General features: G+C 36.8%; 1 protein-coding gene across 2 annotated transcripts in view; it reads right to left on the bottom strand.

Annotated features, from left to right (window-relative positions):
- Window positions 1–17,878, bottom strand: part of ADK (adenosine kinase) — a 277,270-nt gene that overhangs the window by 79,993 nt on the left and 179,399 nt on the right. For both annotated transcript variants that reach the window (XM_027739901.2, XM_027739902.2), the window contains exon 7: window positions 462–632. In XM_027739901.2, coding sequence (XP_027595702.1) covers window positions 462–632 — 171 coding nt within the window. The remainder of the gene's footprint in view (window positions 1–461; window positions 633–17,878) is intronic.

Raw genomic sequence — 17,878 nt, 5'->3', positions numbered from 1 at the left:
TAAGCAGGTTGTAAACCTCTAACAGGTCAAGTGACATCTTTGACATCTATTGAAATATCCCAGTCCAGTGACCACAGATTTGATTTTGCAGTGACACCTCACATGGTCAGATTCCCTCTATAAAAAAAGGAGCAGGAATCACAGAATCATAAAATCATCAAGGCTGGAAAAAACCTCCAAGATCACTGAGTCCAACCTTTGACTGATCACCATCCCAGCAACTACACCACAGCACTAAGTGCCATGTCCAGTTGTTTCTTGAACACTTCCAGGGACGGTGACTCCACCGCCTCCCTGGGCAGTTCGTTCCAGTGCCTGACAAGCCTTTCAGAGAATAAATTCTTCCTGATGTCCAGCTTGAGCCTCCCCTGGCACAGCTGTGTTCTGGGGAAGCAGGCTCTGAGACACAAACACCTCGGTGCAAGAGAGATGAATACTTCAGTTAATTTCTTAAGACTCACCGTTTCATTTCCAAAAAGAACATCGACGTAAGGCATGACTTTCATCATAGGCTCTTTGTAGAACTGGCTAATAAATGGTGCAGAAAGATTCAAGCTGAAGATCTTGTTGTTGGCAGAAGCCTGAGTAGCCACTTTTAATACTGCTTCTGGTGACACCGTCAGGAAGAATCCCTGCAAGCATCCAAACAAATCAATGTATGTTACTAATTTCATATTAGGTACCACATCAAGCATGCTGTTCCTATAAAGTCTCCCCCAACCCACATTTGTCATACACGTACACAGATAAAAACTTCTGGGAAATACTGCTTTTCCATTAAGGTATTAAAGAGGTGACAAAAAAAAAATCTACATATGCCTAGCACAGACTGCCAAAATGAAGCATAACTCCCTACCTCTGCATTCCATGTAGTACACTCTCCCATGGCAGCTAACACTAACGTTCATATTTTAAAATGTGATATAATTCTAAATGCCCCTTTATAGTAATAGAGACAATGAGACTGTGCTGTTTAATTCCGAAGTCCAGTATGATGGCTCCATACACAGCTAGAAGACTAATGAAATCCTTTGCCTGAAAAATGATTACCTTATTTACAATAAAGGTCTTGAATATGCTGACTTTGTAGCAGTTGTTATTGTTTTGCAGGAAAAACCTAGGGGGTTTCATTTCCACATATGTATTTTATTTGTCCCTCCTCTCCCAAAAATATTTTTCTTTACTCAGAACATCAACATTCAAGTTAAGTATCAACTGTGAAACAAAATAAACAGAACTCAACCACAAATGACTACTTGTCTACTAAATAGTGAATGCTGATTTCAACTCTGTATGAAGAACAGTTCAAGGCTGCCATTTTGAATTTAGCATTGCAGATGTTGCCTCAACCTGGAATGTGTTCCAGGAGCCATGCAAAGATCCCCTACAGTTTCCTTAGTCTACTAACCAGACAAAGGCTTAATCTTTGCACTAATTAAACAAGTTTTGTATGTTTTGTTTTTATAAGCCTAAAAGTAATTTTACTAACTGTTCTCAAAACTCAGTGAACGATAGTAATTTTCAAGCATGAGCAGCAAGTGTTAAATTTAAGGCCAGAGATAATGTCTAAGGCACAGTAATAAACAACTTTGAGGAAGGTCTGACAAATAAAACATCATCTCAGTCCTATCTAGAACACCACCACCAAGACACTCTACAAGGTGTAATACTGAAACAGTATAACGTTCCAGTTTTTATCCATATGATTATGCTTCAAATCACAGAATATCTGCATTTTTATCCTGCATACTTCAGTTAACAGATCATCCCAGGTATTCTATGGACTGAAAAAAATAATATAATGAAGAGTCTACAGATTAAAGACTGCTTTGAGAGTGTATGTATTTATTTCTCCTTACTCCACACTCTCCAGTCTATCAAATACACGACTGATTTCAAAATCTGGGCACAATTCACTACTTGACAATAAAAGTCCGAAGGGCACAAGAATCCTAAGCAAGTTGTGGAGTTACTAGTACCCTGAACAACTGAAAGCCTGTAAACATCCAAGCTTCTTTGATATTTTTACATTCTGAAGAATTAGAACGAACAGTTTATATAACATCTTATCTCCATAGCAATCCCTACCATCTTTTAGTTTTTCATTTAATGAACAGAGATGGATTTTGTAAAAACTGTTCCAAAGACAAAATAAAAACCTTTCAAGGGAAACATGTTGCCAGCTGTGGATAAATGACAGATTGCTCTACAGTGGTCTACGTAAACAGTAACCTGGTCAAATAATTAGGCTTCTTACCAATTTTAGGCTAAAAACTTCATCTGAACTAAAATACATCTGATTGTAATTTAAGGTACAGAACACTATCCCTATGGGATCTAACTCAGGCCTACATCCAACTCCCTTTTCTTTGGAAAGGCAACATAAAAGTACTGAGAGACAGATAGGAGAGCTTGTTTTTCAGATCCTGCAAAGTAAAGGCCAGGAAATCTCAAAGGCTATAGCTCTGTCTTCTGGGTTTCCTAAAAATCACTTCTGCCATTTAATTGCATTCTTCCATGACTTTATTTATATTTTTATTTAAATAAGTGTTTGACATTAACAAAAGTTGTGTGTATGAGAACTCTTTGCCAAGTGTAACATTGCTTTGCAAAATGAAGTTGTAGCAATATAATCAACACAGTGGAATTAACAAAATAGGGAGAAAATGTATAAAATGTATAAAATCTGACCTGAACAGATTTGGATTTAAAGACATCTAATTCAATCCCCCTCCTTAAGTATTTAAATCAAGTTTGTCCCTATTTTTAATGGAATTTCAATTGCAGTTATAACCAGTATAGTTACAGCAACCCATCTCTCCAAGTTTGAATTACAACTAGGCAAGCCACAGACCACCCTACTTCAGCACACTACAACTGTGTACAGGAATGAACCCCACTAAAACAAACAGCTTTTCTTACATCTCACCGGGATTCCAAGCAAAGTCACTTTGTGACTTCCTTAGAAACTCAGTCCACAGGCTCTTGCAGCTGACACTGCTTTTGTCCAGACAGATGTATACAAAGGAATGCCTAACCCAACTACTCCTACCTGCTCTAACAATTAACTGCTAGCCAACATCAGCTCTGAGTGGGAGAATAAGTGTATCCTAGTATCACTGGTACAAAAGACTTTGTATTTCACTAGTAAGAAATTCTGTTCCCATTAACAAGAAGGTTAAGAGGCTCCTCAGAAGATGTTCTATAGCTACCTACACACCTTAGTCTAGTTCAGAGTTCTGGGAACCGATTTACCCTCAAAACCCAGAGGTACTTTAAAACAACTATGAGGAAAATACCTGTGATCAAAGGATGAGGCAGCTAACATACAGATATTCCGAAGGAAAATGAAATTACTGTGTATCTATCTATCTTCGTGAAAGAAGGGGTTGCTGGTTGACAGCCAGCTCAATATGAGCCAGCAGTGTGTCCAGGTGGCCAAGGAGACCAATGATGCCCTGGCCTGTATCAGCAATAGTGTGGCCAGCAGGACCAGGGCAGTGATCATCCCCCTGTACTCGGCACTGGGGAGGCCACACCTCGAGTGCTGCATTCAGTTCTGGGCCCTCACTTTGAAAAGGACATCGAGCTGCAAAGGGCAACAAGGCTCGTGAAAGGACTAGAAGATACGTCTTGTGATGAACAGCTGGGGGACCTGGGTTTGCTTAGTCTCGAGAAAAGGAGGCTCGGGGGGACCTCATCACGTTGTATAACTACCTGAAAAGAGGTTGTAAGGAGGGAGGGTTGGTCTCTTTACCATGCCTACAGTAAGAGGATTAGAGGAAGTGGCCTAAAACCAAGACAAGGGGAGATTCAGATCAGATTCAAGAAAAAAAAAATTTCACTGTTAGGGTGGTAAGGCTTTGGACTAGATTGCCCAGGCAGGTGGTGGAGTCACCACCCCTAGAGGTGATTAAGAGGTGTCTGGATCTGGTGCTGGGTGATGTGGTTTAGGGGTTACAGCGGTAGTGCTGGGCTGATGATCCTAAAGGGCTCTTCTAACCTTGATGATTCTGTGAGAGAAGGACATATGATAATTGGGCAGTGCAGTCACAGAAAGTGACAGGCAGCAATACTGTACTAAGAAAACCTATTAAACATTAAAGGCTATCAGACATATTAGCAGCACGCAGCATTCCCCTGGCGTGCACTTATTGAGACTGAGTATACCAGATGCTACTGCTTCAGGATGTGCCACTATTTTCTGCTGCTTGAAATGTAATGAGTGTCTTTTTTATGCCAGGAGGAAGGTACCATTGTACCACAAGCCAGACAGCAAGGCTGAACCAATACATACACCAGGAAAACAGCATGGTAGACTGAATTATGTGTATGCATGTTGGTATGTGCATATGCACAACAGCAATACTGTTCTTATGCACTGTAAGCAGTCCTTTTATTTAAATACAGTCCTTCGGTGAAGAACAAAACATTTTACTTGTGGGATAAAGAGAAACAAAACAAAAGAAATAAGAAAAATACATTACTGTTTTGCAGACACATGGCTACGGGAGATACAATCACTTGCTTGTAATTTAAAAGCTTTCAAAATTCAATATTAAGATGCACATGATGGCAGTGGACAGAGCCAATAGAGAATATCATATTAATCTCACTTTCACACTATTCAGGAATTCTTTGATGCATGTTTTAAAATATGGCAAGGTACTGTGAATATTGGATAGTCTTTTACATTCAAGTCTTTTTTTTTTTTTTGTAAACACTAGCATTACCAGAAGGATTTGGTGAGTTTACACACAAGCAATTTGTCTTTGAAAGCCATCTCTCTCTTTTTTATCACACATAGACCTAAAAGGTTTCTTCTGACTACACTAAGCTCTTACAGCACTAGCTAGAGCGGACGTGAGGGCAGCAAATTAAGGGTGTCAAAAGTGTCAGCAGCACAGAATCAGAGAGTGCTGAAGAGGTGACCTCATGAAGCCAGCACAATTCTGGCTTTGGTAAAAAGTAATTCTGTATAAGGTGTACTGACCAAACTCAGAAGCCTTGCTTACACAGAACTCGTGCTTACACTGAATTTGTCTGGATTACATACATGGAATGTTTGCACAACGAGGATCGAGATTATTTTTTTCTTCCAAGTCAGTATTTCCAAACAAATTCAGGGCAAGATGATAACAAACAATTTTGCAATTTGGGATTTATTATCATTTAATAGCACAGAAGCAATGTTGTCTTTAGAACATACAGAGATAATAAAAATTAGGATTGCTTTCAAACCTTCTACCTGCTAAAATGCATTTGTCCTCTCTTCTTTCTAGCTCTTCCACTTTCCTTGCCACTCCCAGCGTGGGTTACACAAAAATAACTTTATCATATGAATGACAGCATTTTGAACCATGGTATTTCTGAGCTGATTTTGGAATGCCATTTGGTAACAATGTAAAATCAATAAATTGTGAGTGCGAATCAAAATATTTAACTTTTAGAAAAACATATATAACAGTATGCTACCATTTAAGGCGAATTATATTCTGCCAACATGAAAGGAACACATCATTTAATCCAAAATTATTTTATAGCAAGCATTTACATAAAAATGCAATTATGATGACATCACACTCTCATCCATCTAAAGGGTGGAATTTTTCAGGCACATAGAAAGTTTGACAGTTACGTAGTGACAGTCCTCATAAATACTGTGGTTCAGTAAAGCCCTACAGAAATCTGACTTTAAGTGTGCTGGCAGTTCCAGTGAAGAGCGTGACCGCTGAGGTGCCAAAATAACTCGCTCCATTACATGACAGACACAACCAAGTCAGAGCTTTCGGACCTGGCTACGTTTCCTACATTCTGTACACAAAGAGAACTTCAAGGCACACACTTGGGCAGAAGAGAGTTCCCTCAGCTCTGCTCTGCCATCAGTCTCATCTGTTGCAGTCTAGCAGAAACACCAGGGCTTGGAAAGAGTGAAGCTGGAACACATGGCAATTCTTGGGATGGAGAATGAACGGGTAGGTAACTGCTCCAGACAGAAGAACTTACAAAAGGTTTCCAGGTGCCCTTACAACCACAAAGGTTGAAAGACTTTCATATTCCAGCCCCTGGACTGCCACAGCACAGATGGGGTGCAGTCCATGTCCCACCCACTGTGAGACATGGCAATGAAATCCTCTTCCTTCAGAACAGGAACCAGAAGGAATCTTTTTGGAATGTTAGAGCAGAAGCTCTTCATCTGAGTACTTACGTGGGTTTAAAAGAGCAGGGAACAATTTAAAAGCTATCTTTAACATTGAAACATCTGAGCACAGTACTTGCAATGTGCAACACTGTCAAGTTAGCAGATTTATTGACCCCTTACCTCTCCGATCTCCGAGTTTTGAGCATTTATACTTGCAACCTGTTCCTGCTTGAAATTATTGTTAAATTATTTTCCTTACTAAGATATGACAAAATAGTCATGATGATACAAATATTAAAATACTCACAGTATGGAGAAGAAAACCTCCATAAATAATTAACAAACCCCCACACATTAAACAACATGACCTTTACTAGTAAAGGTGCTTGTGCATTAGGTAACATTTTACTTTCTCTAGGAAGGACAAAAGCTTTTTATAATTATCCACTTGGGAAATGTTCAGTCTGTAAAATACATGAACTTTATTTTAATCTATGTACCTACTCTTCCTGTAATGGGTCATTTAGGCATTTGGAAAGTACCTACACAGTATCAATTGCATTTTGGAACTATATTTTATCTCATAGTGATCAGCAAGCAGTTACTTAATGAAACAAAACCTGCTGGTTTTAGTCCAGTTCCTACTGGAGACAGTTGTTTTAAATCAGGCAGCAAGGACAGCAAGAATGCAACAATTTCTCTGAGTAATTGTTTTGGCTTGTTCCTGTATGCATTGTTTATTTTTATGAAAGTATTGCTTTATAACTGGAAAATTACTAAGCCGTAAACTATTGTTTTATCATTCTGAGTGGCCAGTGTTTCTGTTTTTGATAAAAGCCAAGTTTCAAACAGTTTTCAGAAACATAGGGAAAAACCTAACTGTCAGTAAATGTGCTTATATTGACCATGACATTTTCCTCTATGATGGTGCCAACATGTCAGAGGGACAGGATTGCTTTCAGACTTGAACAGCTTCTTTGTTCCTGAAGTGAACTCTGATTGCTGCCATATTAGTATCTATCAGTAGCAGAAAACCTCCAATATCTGGCATTACATGTTAAGGAAACCAATTATTTTATGAATATATTAGCAATTTATTTTTAATTCAAATCAATTTGGAAATATTTTTCCATTCTGATAACTATTGACTAAATTAGGCATCTTCCAGGAGTTCTTCCAGAATACATTTAGGACAAGATAATTGTGTGACCTTACCTATGAGATGTATACTCACAGAGTGTACAGGTAAGAACTTTAACAATGAGGTAGAGGTATAAGCACAGTTTTGGTGTTGGCAAATGTCATCCCCAATAAAAAAATTCTCCTGTTTCCCTGAAAACCACAAAGTTAGTTAAGATCTTGCCAAAATGAGCTTAAGAAGATGGTTTGACACAGCTCCCTGAAGTCTGCCTCTCTGTGAGGAAGCAAAAACATTTTTATATACTCTCTCAAGTTCAGCATATAGTTTTACATGAGTTTATTAAGCTCAGGGAGTGAGATGTATATATTTAATTTTACTGAATTTATAACAAAATTTTGGGAGACAGGAGCCTAGAGATTTTATTACTTTGATTAATAATTCAACCTCTTTTGCCTCTGTTTACCCACTTGCAAAATAGATATAATGATAAATACACCTCCATTGGCAGAAGCAGTGGGAGGTTTAATTACTTAACATTACTGAAATGACTGAAATTCTCTGTTGAAAGGTATTACAGAGTATAGGGTATTACCATCAATAAAACATAAGCTGCAAATCAAACAAGCTATGATAAAGAGCAAGCCACTTAATTTCTTCTAGTATCCCAGAACCACTTGGCCACACTTTTACTTCATTGAAAACCTATTTAATCCTTACTGAGAAAGCATCTTAAAAAATTAGTTAAATTGCTGATTAAAAAGAGAAACCGTTTGTTTCACCTTTCATCCTTTTAAAATAACTCTTTATTGAGCTTGTCTAACTCATATATTAATATGAGGATAATGTTGTGTTTAGACCAAAAAGTAGATTTAGACATACCTATTATTGTTTGATGAAACAATATCCAGAAGTCTAAAAATTGGCAACAATATTAGCAATGTTGTTTGGAACAATGAGATAATTGGTTTTCAACCCTAATTTCCACATTTTTGAGCACAATCCCAGGATCCTTGTCCTGGCAAATAAGCACTTTAGGAAGTACAGAGTAAGGTACGGTTAATTTAGGCCCTTGACAATTGTGCAATATTTGCTTTTTTGTATATGGCTAGTCCCATTAATATAATGTGGCACCTCATTAATTATGTAAACATCAACCATATGTTGAATTCATTTAAGTTTGGTGTGTACATAATATTTACAGCATATTAGTAAATTGGGAGAATCTATGTAACTACAAATGCACAGAGAATTTCTAATTCTCTAGACAGTTAATCCTCAGTTTGAAAGCTCTCTAAGCAAATACTTAAAACAAGCCTATTTCTTGCTTATTCAAATAGCCTTGAACAAGAAGAGAACAAATAGGAGTATCTGCTTAATTAAATGAGCTTATATCAGCACAATGGTTTGTTTTATAAATACAGGTTAAACACTCAAAGAGTGAAACAATGACTGACCATTGATGTATTAGTAGATAATCATGACTGACTGGGTGTCTTGTAAAAATGCAGACTATTTGATATGGTTATACAAAGTCTTGTGGAGAACTATCCAAAGCTTGCACGCCAGTACAGCTTAACTTGGCAATTTTGTTTTTACTATTCCATGACCTGAAAATCATAAAAATTCTGCTGTGTACAGACAAGAGAGTTTTGGAACGTGTAATTATGCCCACAAATATTGTGTCTTTCGGAGTGGAGGGGGAAACTAATCTGGGCTTGCTCTGCTGTATTTATAAATATTTGTTTCCCCACTCCCAAAAAAAGGAAAAAAAAAGCTCTTGCTCTATACCAGTATATACTGCTACACCTGCACCCTCAGTGCCAGGATTCCCAGGGGATGCAAGGAGTGTAACTCTTACATAATATAAACAAACACAAGAATGAGTCCAATGGCTTGAAAAATAAGTCAACTCTGGTACGACTTCTGTATCTTAGAGATTTCCCTGTCAACAATGTGGTCACGCTATGAAACATTTGACTTAAATTCACGTAGAAGGCAGATACAAGGTATAATAAAATATAGGTACGTTTCTCCCCAAGCACTCTAATATTGAAACACTTCAGCAGAAACCCTTCTTCCCTCCCCCAACTACATTTGAGATCTTGTAAATTATAAGAACATAGCAGCATGGGGATTAAATATTAATCAAAGTCATTACCATCATCGTTAGAACATATTTCAAGAGCCCCAAAGAAAGAGTATATTATTTCACTAATAAAGATCATATCATCAGAAAGACTACACTAATACTGTAGCATGGTAGGTAGGAAGACAAAAAAAAGCAATGATCAAGAGGTAACTCAAAAGATTTCTGAAGCTTATTCCACTGTTCTAATGCTAACTCATCCTTTCACTGAGTCTGTTCAAACAATGCAAACTCATCATGGGCAAAACGGAGCCCTCTATAGAAGCACAGAAGCACACAGTGTACTTACAAAATGTAATTTTGCTGGGGAAAAAAAGCACCAAAAAACAGAACAAAAACCAACCAACCAAAAAAAACACCAACAAAAATCTCAAACAACAACAACAACCACAACAAAATCCAAACTCCATCAGTGAAAATGTGGAGCAGCTCCGAAGCTTCAGTGGAGATCTGAGTTCATTTACTGTTTAAAAACGCTACTCAATGTACCACCAGGGCACCTGAAACCAGCATTGCTGTTCACAGGATGACTTATTCTTTGCATTAAAGGAATGAGCAGCTTTATGGAATAATAGGACTTCCACTACTTGCAAATTAAGGTGTAAATGATTAATAAAACAAATACCTCTCCCACTCCCCGAGGTATTTCCTAGCTGATTTTAAACAGCCTACATATCCTTATGATACATTTAATTTCATGTTTAAGCACCACTAACGCATAAAATTAAGTGCATAGTAAAATGAAAAGCTCAGAAGAACTAAAAACATAATTGGCAAAATAATAAAGGATGTATTTCTTTCAAATTCTGACTTACCAAGTTAAGAGTGTGTTAAATATTTTGTTCAAATATCGCCCTTCTCACAACTCTAGCCTCAGAACCACAATTCCAAAAAAATGTCTTTCACAGCAAATATAACATTTACTATGAACATGCAATTAGGTCCTAATCACTTGGATTAATTACCACATCAGGCTTTACAATAAAACATTTATTGCTTACACTTCCACACATTAAAATTAATTATTTAAAAGAACATTAATGTTATTGCTTGGCCTTTTAATTTTCATTATAGAAAGATTCCTGCATTACTTTGTTTAGGAACACAAATAAATGAGGGTCAGGATCTATGCTAATTCTAATAATTATTAATATAGTTGAAATGTGGACAGTTGCTAAGCTCTAAACAGGGATATAAATTAATTTGGGTAATACCTGTCTGTAGAATACTTTGATTACAATGAGCTTCGTGTTTCGCATTATTATATTCTGAATGAGTACTTTCTTCAAATTCAAAGGGGGAGGGGTAAATACCCCTAACTATTACCTTTCTAGAGCCAAATAATATTTACATTGAGTTCCTGTTCCTAATGAACTTCGGAGCTCACACCTCAGAAACCCTCTTTTAATAGCAGGACCACTACTGTAACCAGGGAGAGTAGTGTTAGTCTTTTACTTCCAGACCTTATAATCTGAAGGGAAACTTGCCTGCTAAGACATAATTTGCTGTAAAGTCATTATTTTCTGTAATGTCATATTATTGGGGGAGTAGAAGGTTTTAGTGGGGGCTTCACTTTGCACTGCTATTCAAGATGCTTGAATACCCTGAATAAGTTTTAATTTTCTACTGAATATTTTCCATACTTCTCTACCTGAAACTGATTCCACTCCTGTCACATTATTTGCCCATCTTCAGAGAAAATCACGCTCCAGATATAGGAAATATGACAAACATTTTTTCCCATTTAATTAAAATGTAATATTTAGATCAATAGAAGATCAAGTTAGGTGGTCAGCCTACGACAGAGAACCAACCTTTCTTGATGCAGAATATCTCTCGAGTTTTCAATGATTTTGAGAACAGGAAATCCCTGAAATTTAGTGAGCAAATACTTATGTGTTCCCTAAGAATGTGTGACAACACCCCTTTTTAGCCGCACCCAGGGACCTTCCCAGTCTCCATAAACAGGTATCCAAGTTCACCAGGGTACAGGTCCCTTCGGATGTTACGGTGGGTTCAGCACTATATGTTTATGTGACTTACAGCTTCTGCACATCTCAGCTATTCCATTACAAACACTAATGTCTGGCACTGTGGGATTCAGTGACTCCTGAAGGAGGCTGCTCACACACATGCACTCTGATGGGATTTTTGATGGTGCGATTACGTGTTACTGACTCTAAAAACCCTGTGTAATGATACACATTTTTCCTGCAACGACAGAAACATATGGGCACTATTTTGAGTTTAATGTACGACAAACAAATGAATTTCATAAACAGCCATGTAAAATGAGGATTTATAGTTCCAAATCAATTTACAGATTAGGAACAACAATGCAGAATACAATTAACAATTAAGAAAATCACTGGGAACTAGTAATTAAGTGACTTCTTTGGACACATTTGAGTCTCCAAAACTTTTACTTTATGGGAACAATGCTACATTTTCAACATGGCAATTCTAGTTTTGGAACACAGGCCTAACTTCTTGAACCAATGTCTCTCCTAGTTGTTAGTGCCTAAATTAGTTTATCTGGTTTAATTCAATTTGCTTATTCTTGAAATGTTGAAGTGTATAGGGAGAAAGAAGAGAGACTTACATGAGTTCATGCCCTAAAAAATTATATTTAAAAATATATAAATCAAATTGCTTTTTTATTGTAAAACTCACATGAGTTTTACAATATTTGAAGAAATTTCAAATGGAAAAAGAATTTTGTTTATAGGGATCCAACATGAGAACATCCTGAGAAACACTCAAAATGACTGAACACAAAGCAACTGCGTAAACTTCAAATTTACTCTAACAAACCTCTGAGAGTCCATTCCAACTTGAATTATTCTAAAAGTCTGTGATATACTAGATCTGTGAGTATTTGAAAATATGGACAAAAAATATGTGGACAAGCCATAGAGTCTCCAATGTTCTATCACGTCCAAGAAAGTATCTCAAAGCAGAGCATCCCAAGTACAACATAGACCTCTAACAATCATGTAAGAAAGTGGCTATTTTACCCTGAAATAAACACCACAAAATGTAAACACTTTGCAAATGAACCATGTAAATGCATTAGGAGTAGAACAACACCTTAGAGGTTAAGATTGTTCTACAGCCCTTCAACTTCACATGGAACATCCCTGAATTCCAAATCATGAAGTCAGTGTGATCTTAGTAATGCCTACAACCCTATATGCAGACAGTCCTTTGAACAGGAATGAGCTCTGTTACGGAATATTAATTATGAAAAAATGTTCCCTGCTCTTTTTTACTCCATACTTGAATCTTTGCCCATTCAATTTATGTCCTTGAAAACAGACAGAATAAGAAAAATTGATACTAAAGCTATGATAATGTATTTAACAGTGTTAACTTGTGTGCTAATTTATACACTATAACCATGATTTTCTGGATTAGACTATCACTGAATAACTTTGACATATTAGACACACATAACAAAGACAAATGAAAAAGAACTCCTTTTAAAATCAGCATTTGAACTCATGTTTCAGTGCTTTTATAAGAAAATGAAATTGGGATCTCTCAAAATCACCTACTTAGTTCTGAGAGTTTAAATCCCTTCCTCATGCTAAATAAACATAATTTCTACTTTTTAAACAGCCAAACAAGAACATTTTGAAACTGTATAACAAAATAACCTCATTTTAGGGAATGAAAATTCCTGGTCCTTGACAAAGCAAAATGCAGCACATATACTTCAAAGCAAACATGGAAAGTCTCTGTCTCAGGTTTTTGACAGATTTTTATGCCTCTGAATCAATGACATGTCTTCATTTACAGGAAAGTCTGAAGATTTGGTATTTATTGGAGCTTGCTCTCTATTCAAAACAGCTAACTATGGAAATCAAAGATTTCCTCTTTACTCCTGTCCCTACAGTGCCTCCTCTTCACTGTCTATGATCCATTCCAGTCAGGAATCTAGTAAGAAACCAAAGCTGGCAGAGTGGAATCAAACACTTCTACAAAATAGGAAATAAAAGTGATGATGATACCTCCAAACCAGCGCTCAGAAGTCATGGATAAATCCCTTACATTTCTACAACTTTCTGATACTTCGAGGTCTAACGTTCTTCAGGAAAGGCAGTGGAGACGCAAATCAGCTATTTTCCCAAAACCTTCCCTGGAGAGCAATATCTATATCACACTACTTAAAACATCTTCTACCGTTCAAAATTAAGCTTAAGAAGCTTCCTTCTGAATCAGATGTTCAGAATTGGTACAAAGCACAGAACAACATATTACAATAGTCACGTTTATCCATAGTAATAATTGTTGAAAATCAAAGGGTTAAGTAGTTGATAATGACATGAACAACAAAAAAAAAAATTATTTGACAAGATTCCACCCTCATTCCAATCTCTACCAAAGCGTCAAATGTAATTATAAATTTTCACCAAAGATGTCAGATTCTTATGTTAATCTTTGCACAATCTGACACTGCCATTCTTCCACTTTTATAGATGTGAACAGTTATCACTTTGTTTGTATGTCACCACAGACAACATAATCAATAGTTTTCATATCTTTCTGTTCATACTTTTTGTTAAAATGAATTTCGCGAGTGCTGCTTACTTTTGTTCCACTATGAAACTTGTTACTGCTTGAATAGAGAGTACTTAATCTCAACAATAAACATTATAATGTACGATAGAGCAGTCAGGAGAAAAAAAAAGTTTCAACGTTTCTTCCAGTCCCCATTCTAACATAGTCTGTCCTTATCAAATTAATATCTAACAACAGTGACACAGAAGCAACACAATGGATGGCTTTGTTCACATTAGATGTGCTAATCTGAAGCACAAACTGCCTTTCACTCCTTTTCCTTGTATCCTCTGTATTTCTGTAGTAAGGAAATCTTACTCCATGAAACTCAATGCAAAAAATTTATAACTGGAAATAACTGGTTTATAAAATATTACATGCCAGCATCAATAACTTAAAGATCCACAAACAGATGGATTGCTTGTTGATTGTTTCCATAAGCAAAGAGCCACCGGGAAGGCTGGAGAGGTCTTTCTGACCTGGCACTCAGGAGAAAGTACCATGCAGGCACATTCAGTTCTTCCTGCAGTTCTCCAGCAGAACTCCTTCAGCTCTGAGCACAGTCAGCACAGTTGCTCCTTACTAGTAACAGACACTGAGAGATCTCATGAAAGCTGCAAATGACATTTGTTGAAAGGTTGTTCACCGTCAGACAGTGGCTCCTGTGAAGGTAAACTTGATCCTTACTGTCCTACCCACACACCTATTCTCTATGGATGCTGTGAAGCACCGAGACTTTCAAAAAGAGAACTTTTTTAATCAGTCACCAGGGCACAAAACTGAAATGTAAAGAGGAGAATGAATTTCATGCTGGCATAGGTTTTACATTAGCCTTTACAAATGAGCACCACTGTGCCAACAGTGAAACTGGTCTGGATTTTATAACGTTTGCTGAACTTGAGTTTAGTAATTGACCTTCTTGATATGCAGTCAGATGGGAAGTTTTCATTCCAGGCACCGAAACAGAGCAAACTGCTCCAGCAGAAAGAACTTTTATTGGATATGATGATTTAGCTAAGGCTTTAGGCTCTATCTTGACCAAATGTGTACTTCAGACACTTATCACCCAACAAAGAGAGTCAGGATTTTCTATTGCCAGCACCCAATTAATTGACTTTTTCCAGTGTGAACTAGAGCCAGTTAAGAGTTGGCTTTATCCACATTTACTAGCTTAAAATTGATACCCATAAAACACAGAATATGTTTATATCATGTAACTCTTAGGTTTAGCCAGAGGTAATTACTGTTATGTATCAGCAACTGCAGTCCTGATCATGTTTAGAAGCAGAGAAATAACAAGTCCTTCTTGAGTGAGAGCCTCAGGTCTGTGAGGCTATCTGTAAACTATCTGATGCACTTAAGTCTGTAAATCCAACAGTATTCAAGTCTAGTCTAATGCACATCCATAACCTCTGAGTAGTAATACCACGGCATGCTTCAGGCTGCTGAAAAAGCAGATTTCAGAGAACGAGTTGCAGCACAGCAGTACTTCTGTATATGGGCAACAAACAGTATCTGAAGTGTCTTCTGACCCTATTTACTCCTGATAAACTGCATTGAGATGCACAGGAATAGCAAAAGTCTTCTGTAAAGTTGCTTTTCTAGCAATCTACTCTCCACAGCAGTGATTGCTTATATCTCAGTACCCTGCCATATCCCTGTCCACTCTAATCTCAGAGCAAAGGAACTTTAGAATACTCACTGTGAATAACAGTCCTTGGAAAATATTCAACAATTTCAAGACTATTATACATTTTAGAATTCAGATATTTAACACCACTGATGATTAGCAATTTTCTACAATTACCACTAAAATCATTTAATGTCCTGAGAAGAGGATACAGATGACAAGGAGTTGTTTGAAAAACTAAACTTTTATAAAACATCTTCTGAATGTCTGGCATTTGGATACAGTAATACTTTGTCTGCTTTTCTGACTGCCTGTTACAAATTTGTATTTGCCTTTGGATATTCTTATGGCAAAAGAGTCTGTTCTGAGGAGATTTGTACCTTGGTTTTAGTACAGTGAATTATGTATCTACTCAGAGATCATGCTCTCCCGAACAAACATCCAAGCCTTTTAAAACAGTCTGCCAACATACCGTGAAGATCTGGGAAATGGCACACCCTCACAAATGCCAGATGTAATTCTGCCCACAAGAAGAGTCAAATGGATTCCTCCAATAAATTCCTACCTCTTTTGTCTGCCTCTTGGTTGATATATGATACCACTGCAGATGTATCCAATTTTATTAAAATTTGTCCCATCACCTCCACTCCAAAAGGAGAATTTTCAAATTTACCCTGAGTTTGCGCACATTTTATTACAAGTTATTTTATTTTTTATTTATTACAAGTTGTTCCTAAGCTGAAACCCAAGTGTTAAGTTGTATTCCACTTAGTTCATCAAGGTCCATATCTAGTGAGGCAGTGTTCTGTGTTTGTGGTTGTAAAAAACAGCTAATTTCACTAAGAGTACTTGGATTTTGGGCTCTCATCTCAGTAAATTTTTAAGCCCTGAAGCTGGAATTATGATGTCCATTTTGGCTGAATTCGAAGATAATCATAAATAGCAGTGGAGTTCAAGCAACAGAACATCCCACAGGACTACATGCAAGCTACAAAGGTCTCATCACAGCCAGCTTTTCAAATCCTAGCAGAAGCTTTGCTGAAGAACTGAACTGGAAAATAACATTCTTTAAAGCCCAATATTGAAAGCTTTTCCTTAATGAGGGGCTAATAAAGTATTTCACAATGGAGATACTGGTAAATCTATAATTAAAGATGTCACTGAGTTTCTCCATTTCAAAGACATAACTTATGTTACAGAGTATACAAGAAACTCACACAGGTGTCTATGATCTCTGCTCAATTTGACACTAATAAAATTGTGAACAACTCTGGAAACCTCATATCTGGAAAATCATCATGTAATAGAAAAGCATCTACTAGAAAGTTAAAAAAAGTAGCAATTAAAAGTAATTTTTAAAAGGCTTTTTGAGTGAATATTTACTATGAATTTAGGCATGATAATTTACAAGTAGTCATACACACTGAGAACAACTGCACTTGCTACACATTCAAGATTTTCCAAAGGGGGAACACAGGGGAGGTTAGGTCAGAATTTTTTGAATTGGGAAGTATTAAGACTTGACATTGAGCTAATATCAAAAAATCTTCAACTGAATTACTCATACATTAAAAGACTGATGAAATAACTCCATATAAATAATTCCCCCCCTCCAAAATATAGGTGTAAAAATCTGCTGCTTGTTCTGCATTGCTTCATGTACAGAAGTTAAGCTTTTAATTCAACTTGTCTTGTGTTGTATTAGTACTACCCTGTAGAAAAGCAGGTGTTTTGTTTCTGAAAATGACATTTTTGGCATTATTCCCAAATTACTTAGGATTCTGAAGATATTGTCCACAGTCATTCTCCCACTTCCAGTCATTTTACTAGTGTTTGCAGAGACCGATGATCTAGAATGTCCCTTGTGGTAAGATTTTGTATTCCACTTTCTTTCTTCTCCACTGAGGGTATTAAGTTCGATTCCATTCGCATTTAAGAGAGAACAGAGTGTAAAAGTTAGTGATGCTCATGGGAAGATACTTTACTGCTTGGGACAAAGAAGAGATGAATATTGTGTGAGAAACAGGGAGATAAATTTTAATAAAATGTGAAAATGAATTGAGGTTACCATTTTTGTCATTGTGGTATCACTGCTGGCCTCGTGACAGATGAGTCTTAGTCTGCATATGAAATCAATATCCACTAAGAACTTTATTAATGGAAGTATTAATTACTTCAAGACAATAACATACCTTGGATCTAAATCAGATACTGCTCAAGAGCACACTGGGGATAATTAAATATTGTTATACGAGT

This window comes from Pipra filicauda, unplaced genomic scaffold, assembly GCF_003945595.2.
Source record: "Pipra filicauda isolate LSUMZ 115617 unplaced genomic scaffold, ASM394559v2 scaffold15_size4787011_pilon, whole genome shotgun sequence".
Lineage (NCBI taxonomy): Eukaryota > Metazoa > Chordata > Aves > Passeriformes > Pipridae > Pipra > Pipra filicauda.
This window is presented reverse-complemented; position numbering and strand designations above follow the sequence as displayed.